Source organism: Habropoda laboriosa, unplaced genomic scaffold (assembly GCF_001263275.1).
Source record: "Habropoda laboriosa isolate 0110345459 unplaced genomic scaffold, ASM126327v1 scaffold40, whole genome shotgun sequence".
Taxonomy (NCBI): domain Eukaryota; kingdom Metazoa; phylum Arthropoda; class Insecta; order Hymenoptera; family Apidae; genus Habropoda; species Habropoda laboriosa.
Window position 1 is genome coordinate 7,414,412 of NW_017100231.1, and position 10,431 is coordinate 7,424,842.

The 10,431-nt window shown below is 29.1% G+C and overlaps 2 protein-coding genes across 2 annotated transcripts in view; one reads left to right on the forward strand and one right to left on the reverse strand.

Moving 5' to 3' along the window:
- Positions 1 to 428: 428 nt before the first annotated feature.
- Positions 429 to 4,689, reverse strand: LOC108571540 (lon protease homolog, mitochondrial). Its single transcript, XM_017933605.1, has 10 exons — positions 4,430 to 4,689; positions 3,964 to 4,188; positions 3,714 to 3,883; positions 3,150 to 3,472; positions 2,869 to 3,060; positions 2,498 to 2,802; positions 2,233 to 2,372; positions 1,866 to 2,148; positions 837 to 1,740; positions 429 to 767 (listed from the first exon to the last, which is right to left on the reverse strand). Exons 1-10 carry the CDS (start codon positions 4,687 to 4,689, stop codon positions 528 to 530), a joined length of 3,042 nt encoding a protein of 1,013 aa, XP_017789094.1. The 3' UTR covers positions 429 to 527.
- A 2,515-nt stretch (positions 4,690 to 7,204) lies between these two features.
- LOC108571496 (gamma-tubulin complex component 2-like) overlaps positions 7,205 to 10,431 on the forward strand; it is a 5,400-nt gene continuing 2,173 nt past the window's right edge. Inside the window, exons 1-14 of the mRNA XM_017933551.1 lie at positions 7,205 to 7,257; positions 7,424 to 7,594; positions 7,663 to 7,807; positions 7,903 to 8,074; positions 8,143 to 8,286; positions 8,363 to 8,517; positions 8,621 to 8,749; positions 8,814 to 8,990; positions 9,054 to 9,228; positions 9,322 to 9,515; positions 9,597 to 9,807; positions 9,884 to 10,052; positions 10,137 to 10,311; positions 10,406 to 10,423. Of these exons, the coding sequence (XP_017789040.1) occupies positions 7,205 to 7,257; positions 7,424 to 7,594; positions 7,663 to 7,807; positions 7,903 to 8,074; positions 8,143 to 8,286; positions 8,363 to 8,517; positions 8,621 to 8,749; positions 8,814 to 8,990; positions 9,054 to 9,228; positions 9,322 to 9,515; positions 9,597 to 9,807; positions 9,884 to 10,052; positions 10,137 to 10,311; positions 10,406 to 10,423 (2,088 nt within the window). The remainder of the gene's footprint in view (positions 7,258 to 7,423; positions 7,595 to 7,662; positions 7,808 to 7,902; positions 8,075 to 8,142; positions 8,287 to 8,362; positions 8,518 to 8,620; positions 8,750 to 8,813; positions 8,991 to 9,053; positions 9,229 to 9,321; positions 9,516 to 9,596; positions 9,808 to 9,883; positions 10,053 to 10,136; positions 10,312 to 10,405; positions 10,424 to 10,431) is intronic.

The following is a 10,431-nucleotide window of genomic DNA, read 5'->3' on the forward strand; positions in this document are numbered from 1 at the left end:
CATTATTTTTTATGAATTATGTACATAGTTTTTATTTATGTAGTAAACAGCACTGTACTGGTAGCAGAACAAAGATTTTCTATTCATAAACAATAAGTCTTATTTACATTGTATACTGTAAACATTAATTCCATTATTATTACTACTGAATTATTACAGTTGTATGTGACAATAACAAAGCATATTATTTTGTATTTACAATATCTTTTTTTTAATAAAATGTTTACAAAAAAAAAAAAAAATATTAATATCTTAGCAGTAGCGAAAACTAAAATCTTTCCTTCTCGATAATCTTTAATTTATCTAGACGATAATTACAATTGAAACAAGATTAGTCGGTAAAATTTTCAATTTCCCTTCCTAAATTTAAATAAATTAGTTCTTTATACTTTTATTTAGAATGTTACTGTATAACACAGTGTGTGACAAAACAGGTTTTCGGTTGCTTTTTAAGTCCAATTGCTTTGAGCCAACTATGTATACATTACCAACCTATAAAATGCATAAGTACTTAGTTTTTAAATACTTCAGTCGTTATTTTTACCCAAAAGTGGGGCGCTTTGCGACTGTGAAACGTCAATATTTAAGGATTCCTGGTGATGAACAGTAGTGGTTTCTTGTTTTGGCGTGAAACATATGCGATACACATCGTTGAAAGTTGAAGCAAAGTGAACCTCAAGACCATCCGTAATGTATTTAGGTAGATCATTATAATCCTTCTTATTTTCCTCAGGTAAAATTACACAATTTACACCAACTCGTCTTGCCTGAAAAAAAAAAACAAACAAATATACAAGCATGTTTATTTAACATATGAAAATTCTAATTATACTTACAGCAATTATCTTCTCTTTAATACCACCAACAGGAAGAACTCTACCCATCAAGCTAAGCTCTCCAGTCATTGCAACGTTCTGCCTTATCGACTGATTTTTGGCGAGTGAAACAAACGCTATTGCAATAGTGATACCTGCGCTGGGCCCATCCTTTGGAGTAGCGCCTTCAGGTACGTGTAAATGCAGGTGAGAATCATACAGGAAAGTATTGGATGGATCTTCTTGAGTTAAGAAATTTCGCGCAACCGTCATGGCTATGCGTATAGATTCTTTCATCACATCACCTAAATGGCCAGTGACTTCAAAACTGCCTTCTAATTTCTTCGAGCCCACAGGTTTTCTGATTCTCGTCTCGATGAACAAGGTCGAACCTCCCATAGCAGTCCATGCAAGACCCATAACCACTCCAGGAGGAGTAACCTCGTACATCCTATCGTGTGTGAACACAGGTTTGCCTACGAACTCGTGTAAATTGTCCACAGTCACATCAACCTTTTCTGCTTCTTTCTTAACCACTTTAAACGCTACTTTTCGGTGAACTTTCTCTATGTGCTTTTGAAGACTTCTCACTCCTGATTCTCGACAGTAAGACTTGATCAACAAGTGGAGCGCATCATCGTTTATACTAATTTGTTCACCGGTGAGACCAGAATCGTTCATGGCTTGTGGTACCAAGTACTGCTTAGCAATTGCAAGCTTCTCTTCTGCCACATAACCTGACATATCTATCATTTCCATACGATCCCTCAGAGGTTCTGGAATGGTATCGATCACGTTTGCCGTGCAAATGAAGAGAACCTTAGACAAATCAACGGCTACGTCCAAATAATGATCCAAAAAGTTTGCATTTTGTTCTGGATCCAACATTTCCAGAAGAGCGGAAGCTGGATCACCTTGATGACCTCTGATAAAAACAAAATACAATAAAAGTACATTTTTGTAAGAATATTTTTACTAATTAAACCTCTAATAAATTAATTTATCACACTAAGTTATTATTTAGTACATATGAGGTTTGTAATTACATACTTTCCAATCTTATCGACTTCATCAATAAGAATAAGTGGATTTTCAGTTTTGGTTTTTTTTAAACACTGAATAACCTTGCCAGGCATGGCACCCACGTAAGTTCTTCTATGACCTTTAATTTCTGCAACATCTGTCATTCCACCAACGCTAAATCTGAAATACTCTCTGTTAAGTGCACGGGAAATTGATTTCGCTATTGACGTTTTTCCAACACCCGGTGGACCATGGAAGCATAATATTTTTCCTTGCGTTGAACCTTTCAATTGACTGACAGCAATGAATTCTGCATTTTAAAATAATAAAAGATAAATACATGTTACATGGTCAACGAATATATCAACTACGTCTTTGTTAAGCATCTATTTACCCAAGATTCGCTTCTTTATGTCTTCCATTCCGTAATGATCTTTATCCAAAATCTCAATTGCCTGCTGGAGATTTAAATTTTCGGGACTAGTTACACCCCAAGGCATAGCTGTAAGCCAATCTAAGTAATTTCTTGTTACACTGAAAACAAAATTACACTACAAAATTAAAAATTTAATTGAACTATTTAAGTTGGAAGAAACATATCATTTATATTGTATACAACTGCAAATTTTTCAAATAAAAATCATAAAATTAATACATACTTAAATTCACTACTGTGACTTTCTAGGAAATTTAATTTATTCAATTCTTCTTCAAGCACATCCATCACTGTTTTTGGAACTGTCTTTTGTCTTATACGTTCTCTGTACTTTTCTCCTATAGCATCCTTATCATCTTTTTCTAGTCCTAATTCCTTTTTAATAACTTTTAATTGTTCATGAAGAATATACTTTCTATGTTGCTGTTTCACTTTCTCTTCAACTTCTCTGCCAATTTTTTGTTGCAATTTACTTAATTCGTACTCTTTCTTTAAGAGTGCAAGCGATAATCTTAATCTTTTTAAAATCTGTAAATAAAATTATTGTTTTAATTATTCAGAAAGTTAATTTTAGATTTTTTAACAATCACTTACATCCATTTCCTCTAACACCTGTTGCAGCTCTTGTGCATCTGCTCCTGTCAGAGCTGCACCTAAGTCACTCAGGTAAACTGGATTATCTACAACTCTTTGACCTTGATGTAACATTTGTTGCAAAGATTCACGGTATAATGGATTCATACTTATTATATCTCGAATTGTTTTGATTAATTCTTGTGTCAAAGCCTGTGTATAGTAAATTAATGTTTTAATTATCTGAATAAAATTTATTACAGAAAGTTCATGGTTAATATTTCAAAGTTTCGTATATTTACCTTAATTTCTTCAGTTTGCCTAAATTTTTCATGGGTAACATTTACAACTTCTACCATTAACAAAGGTTGAGATGTAGGTTGAGGTGCAGACTCTGTTTGAGTAACTTTTTCTTTTACAGGAGCAACTTTCTCCTGTGCTTCTTCTGCAACTTTACTTTCAGGGGGATTTGTTTCTTCAATTTTTTGTACCTTTTCTGGTTCTGGTACTTTGTTTTCCATTTTCTTACGAATTAGCGACCTACGACTCGGTTTGCCACCAGAAACTGAATCGTCTATAGGGACGCGAATTGTTGTATTTAGTAGAGGAAACGTCAGTTTCATCTCTGCATAGTATAGCATTTATGTATGAATTATGTAAAATTATTTAAAAATAAATTTAAAAACAAAGTTACTAAATCTCATGTAAAACCTGAGACTTACTTTTTGCAATACAAGTAACTAATAAAAAATGAAGTATTTACTAAACAAGAACTACTTTATGCTTTTTGAATAAAATCTTTGTAATGTGAAAAATTAATTTATTGTTTCCTCATGAAAAAAGATATACTTTGTTAGATTACTTGCCATGGGAAGGTTTTGGAAGTTCTTCCAAGATTTGACCAACAATTTTAATTCTTCTATGTGCCATTACAACTAATCTTAACCGATTTCCTAAATCTTGTACTTCATGTATCTGTGCAAATGTTCCAACAGGGTAAATATCATCTAAATTTTCTACAACTTCTGCTTCGTTTCTACCAAAACAATTACATTCAAAAATTAAAATTATACTTATTCACATGTATTGAATTGAAATATAATTAATAATACTTACTCTTCTGCTTTTTTTAAAAAGATTCCAACATAAGGTTGATTTAATTTCACTTTTCTACGAATTAAGTCCATGATGATTGGATTACTAAGTTCTACAAGTTTTATAAATCTTGGAAATACTGGATTTCTATTAATTGCTATAACTGGAACATGAGGCCATACTTCTGGCACAACAACAGTGGCAGGTAATGAAGCTGGATCTCCCAGATCATCTTCATTGTTTCCACTATAAAACAAGGTACAATTTCATTGAAGATTATGTACTTTTTGTTGTTCATGTATAAAGTAACTGCTACATATTGCAACTGTTAAATAAGATTGTCTCATAAATCATAAATATAACAAAAATTGTAAGAAATACTTTAAAAGTGCTACATGTCCACAAATATCAATGTATTTTATCATTTAAATAAATAAAATTGAAGGTAATGAAAAATAATAAATTTTAAATGAATAAAAAGATTTACTTGGATGGTTCTTTATCGTTGGACCGTTTAGTTGCAAATGATCTGATTGAAATAATAGCAGCAGTCTGTCGACGACTGTGGATATTTCTGGCGAACATTCCATGACATTCGTTAAGTTTTATTCTACGGAATTGCGGTCGTACATGCACCGACAACTCTTCGTAATCCAATCGATGATTTCTGCAGAATGATCGAATGTTCGTCATACGATGCCAAAATACTGGCAAAACCTTGAAATTCACCGCTGTCATGAAACGCATCGTTCTTCAAAATTACGGTTCCAATTCACATAAACGTTATTCGCTGGCTTGATCTATTTGAAACTTGCGTGAGGTTATAACCCTACTACGGCACTAGCTGGTCTGATGAAATTCTGCTAACCTAGAAGAAATAATTCGCGTGTCTATCAGCTGTTGTATGCATCACGATGCTATTCTAATTGGTCTAGTCGAGTCGGTGGTTGCTTTCGTTTGTATGAATTCACATTTTACTAAATTTCCATGAGATAGGAAGCACGGTGAAAGAAAACAGTGATATTCGTTTGTCGTTCGGTACGATTAATTATACTTTCGTTTGTGTATTTCAATATTCGTCAATTTATACACAATACATGTATCTCATGAAATTTTTGAAAAAGTGACGCAGGTCAAATGGATCGTAATTACAAAGAAATGATTTTTTTTAGGAATGTTATTTAGTTAAACGAGAGAATATATAAAAGCCTATTTCATTCGTGTATTCATGTGTATATACACATGTATAAAAATAGAAGCACAATTTAATATTATATAATATTATATGTATATATTACTATAATTAGTATTACTGATAATATCTAAAAATACTGTGTAATAATTCTGCTCTTAATATAAGGATTTTGTTTATAATATTATTATCGTTACTAGTACTATATTGTTAATAATTTTATATGTGAAATATAATGTTAAACAGACCAATAATCAATTATGGATAGAAATACAATATTCATGAGCCCAAATAGTTTAAGATCATCTTCTGTGCAAAGGAATGTTACAATACATAATAATACCAATACGATTAATACAGAGAATCGAGTAATGGATTTAAGAAAACTTAGCTCAAGTAATCAAAACTATTGTTCATATTTTTTAAATGTTTGTATTTCATGAAAATAAAATTTTCTTCTAATACTTGATTATATAGGAATAATATGTTCTGATAATATTACCAGACAGAACTTAAATAAAAGAGCAAGTATAACTGCATCTCTACCTACAGAGGATGATGAACAGTTCTTTAAAAATCTGGTGTCGTAAGAGAATTTTTAATGCATCATGTTCTTCCTGTTTTGACGAATACTTTTAATTGTATTTGTAAATTTAGGAATTTTAAGGAAAATTATAAACCAAGTATAAATGATAAAAGTTCTAATTTAACAAGAAAGAGGAAACCTATAATTGATAAAGAAACTCAGAATGTGATTAAAAGATTTAAAAAGGATACAAATAATATAAATTCTACACAATCTTTGAATAATACAAATATTATACAAGCTAATCCTATCAATGTTTTAAAAAAAACATGGTTGCATGAAAATATTATGCAACATGAAAACATAGTACCCTCTAGTACATTGAATACAAATTTCAGGTATATCTTAATAAAATAGACTACATATTATTTATTTTCTTAAATCTTTGTTGACATTTTATATAATATTATTAGCAAATTTTACAATAGCTTACATTTTATTACAATGATATTAACTTTTTTATTAATCACTACTATTAAGTTATTCAATTGTATATTTTGCACTAATATAGTATAAGGTACTTGTACAATTTCAGAATTCCTCCTAGTAAATTTATATTTCAAGTAACTTCAAAGTTGCAAAATAATATTTTACCTTTTCCTACAAAGGAAACACCCATTCTTCAGGAAGAGTGTAAAGAAGCTTTATTTTATGGAATGCTGTTTCTCACTCCTCCAGACAGTAATTCAATAGAGGATAATACAAATTTATAAATTTAAAATAGAATATGAAATATTAAAGAACAATGACTATTTAAAAAAAAAAATAGTTATTTTAATTTCAAACATGAGATTTACATAAAGTAAACAATGTCAAGTTAAATATTTGATTAATTATTGTAATTTATGATTTATGTACTACAATTATGTATAGTTACGTTTAAATATATTACGTTACGTTTAAGTAACGTGAAAATAATTATATTGTTATTATATATATTATATAATATAATCATATTGTAATACAGTTATATATTTATTTCGCATATATGTTAATTAAGTAAAATTAATAGTGATAAAATTTAAGAATTTTCATTGTAAACTGCAGATGATGATTATCAATAAAGAATTTTAAATACACGTATGTCATTGGTCATTCGACAGAAATTGATGTCAACGTATTCAAATACAATCCAAATAATTTGAAATTAATAATCGACATTTGTAATTAATCGTATTAATAATTAGATTAATATTTGCATACAATAATATTCCAAAAGTATTCCTTTTTGCTAGAAGTGAATTATCGAATAACATTTTGTGTTAATTTATATTCTTTTATATCCAACCTAACCTAAAACACTTTACCTAATCAATTACAATAATACAGAAAGTAAACAAATGTTTCAAATTATTATTGAAATACCTTTTCATTAAACATATTTGAACATGCTAGTAATTCTAACAGATGTGATTACAATCATAATGGTGCAGAAGAAATAAGTATTTCTTCAAAGAATGTAATGTGTCCATTAGTTTGAAACAATGAGTGAATTTAAATTACATCATTTAGTGGTTGAATTAATTGGACTACTAGGGTGAGTAAAAGTTAAATATTATACAGTTTCCTAAATAATAAATGTATAAATGTAATTTTTTATAGAATATACAAATGCATATTTTGAACTTGGTAATGTTGTTAATAATGTTGAAACAGTTTATTTATAATGAAAAATTTATGGAATAATTACTTTTTATTATTAGGTCATCTTCTGCACCAGAAAAACATGTAGAGAAATTACAAAAAGAAGGTGTACCAACAAGTACAAGTGCTTTAACTATTGTTGCTTCCCAAAGTTCTATTCGTAATTTAGCTAAAAATTCTCCAGTTCCTGAGTTATTTCTTCAAAAGTATGAAGAATTGAAAGCAAAAAAGTTAGTACTGTTAGAAACATATACATAAGTTTATAAGATACTAAAAAATAATATTGTTCATTTTATAGGGTAGATTTATTAGGTTTATTTATCCAGGTACTGGAATTGATATCTGATGATAAAGAATTAAAGAGTTATTTGGCTAAACAAACATCAACTTTAACATCAAGTTCTACAAAGAATGCTGCCATTACTACAGAAGACTTACCACAGGTTCTTTTCATCTTTCAAATACTAATTTACTAACTATTTAAACATATAAGCATTATGTTTTATTTACAATTTGAATTATTTTGTGTACAATATAGATTTGTAAGAATGTGATTAAAGCTGCTGTGGAAGGAGAGAAAAAGTTAAATAAACAAGTATGTGCAATTACAAAGAAAACAGAACCATCTGTAATAAAACACAATTGGGTTCGTGAAAGGCCTCGAATAACTTGGGACTTCTATAATGAATCAAATGTTACACCATGCCAGAGTAAATATTATTTTTTCTTATATGAGAATTTAATGTAATTAATTTATTAAAATAAAAAATATTTGCAGAAGTTGTACCAATAATCTCTCAAGAATCAACATTACTTTGGGATATTTTATATTGCTTAAAAGGTATAGATGGAACTTACATTGTTTCTGAGCCATTAACAGGTCCATATGCAGTGAAAACATTTAGCATATCTCCAGATGTTGGTAAGAATAAATAAAAATGATTTTTATAATTATTAAGTGTATGATATATTAAAGTTTGTATTATCTTAATTTGTAGGTATTTCATATAAGCAAATGACACAACAGATATTACCACTTGCTTCTCATTATTCCATGACAACTAGATTCGTTGAAGAAAAAGTTTTACCAGAAGATGGTCAAGTGAATCATGCTTTAAGAGGAGCTATAAAAAGTTTATTAAAAGATTATTTAGTATGTATAAAATATGCTTTTCAATTTAAAGCTTCTATTTCGAAAAGACCATAATTAATTTACTTACAAGATATAGGATCATTTAGTATTTCAAATTTTTTAGTTATTCGTTGTACAATTGGAAATGGAACATGTACGCGGCAAATTAAATTTGCAAAAGTTGTGGTTTTATATTCAACCTACAATGATCGCAATGTCCATTCTTTTTCAAATTACATCCACTATATGCAAGGTTAGCTGTGATTTTCATTTTTTAGCACTGTTAATTATATTTGTAAAAGAATATTTTATTTTAGGCAAATGCAAAAGGTGGAAAAGTTCTTAGTCTTCTGCATGAGCAAGCGAATAATATCAGTGGTGAAGCAAAATTTAAAGAATTATGTTTGTTTCTTATACAAACAGCAAGTGTTCCATATATGCAGATATTAGAGAAATGGGTATACAAAGGAGTAATATGTGACCCATATGAAGAGGTAATAATAAAATGGTGATACTTAAATTACTATAATATTTATTTATTTTTTTGTATTTTTCAGTTTTTCGTAGAAGATAATGAATTAATTCAAAGAGAGGAATTGCCTATAGATTATTCTGCAGATTATTGGGAAAAGAGGTATACTATGAGACCAGAGAGAATACCTACTTTTCTTAATGAACATGCACAAACAATTTTAAGAACTGGAAAGTATTTTAATGTAATAAGGCAATGTGGTATGTAATATTTTATAGATTTATATGTAACTATTCCTTATAGTTTAATAATTTTATGTAATTAAATTATTAAATAATTGTAATTATTTGTAGGTAAAACAGTTCAATGGGGAAAGCAGGAACCTTTAATATATCAACATCAAGGGCAGAGATATATAGCTGTTATTGATAGAGCATATTCTGAAGCTGCAAAGACTTTATTAGAAGTCCTTATTCAGGAAAATGACTTAATGGGGCGTCTTCGTAGTGTAAAGAGTTATTTTCTTCTTGCACAAGGAGATTTTATGGTAAGTTCATACATCATGAAAGATTTTATTGATAATGTATATAATGCTACTATAAAGTGATATGGTATAATTCAACTGTAGGTTCAATTTATGAATCTTTGTGAAACTGAGTTAAATAAAAATATGTACGATATCGTCATTCATCGAATAGCATCTCTTCTCGAAGTTGCATTGCGTATGTCCACTGCAGACTCAGATCCATACAAGGATGATCTGAAACCAGAACTTTTACCATATGATCTTCAATTCCAAATGTTTAGAATACTTTCTATTCAAACTAGAGAAGAGAAAGGTATATACTTTATTAATATGTGTATATTAACGTTAGAAATTTTTAATATTATACATAATGAAATTTTCTGTTGCAGAATATTGTTTTCAGACTGATAAAACTTTAACTGGTTTGGAAGCATTTGTATTCAATTATGATGTTAAGTGGCCTGTGTCTTTGATACTTAACAGAAAAGCAATAGCTTGCTATCAAATGTTATTTAGACACTTGTTTTATTGCAAATATATTGAAAGACGTTTATGCAGGTTGTTATTTAATCTAATATTTTTAAAAACCAAAGGTATCTTAAGTAGTGGTAAAAAATCACACGTTGCTCTCTTGTATTTTAGAGTATGGGTCAGCAATAAAATTGCAAAAACTTTTACTCACAATGTAGCAATGTCATATAGACAAGCATTTTCATTGAGACAACGAATGCTCGATTGCGTTCAACATTTGGCATATTACATGATGGTCGAGGTTATAGAACCGAATTGGCTTACATTTATAAGTAAAATGAATAAGGTATGATTTTTAAAATTATGCATCTAAATTATTAATTATAATTGAATTGGTTCCGTTAAATTAATTCTGTATAATTTTTAAATTATATACTTAGGTCAGTAATGTGGATGATGTTTTAAG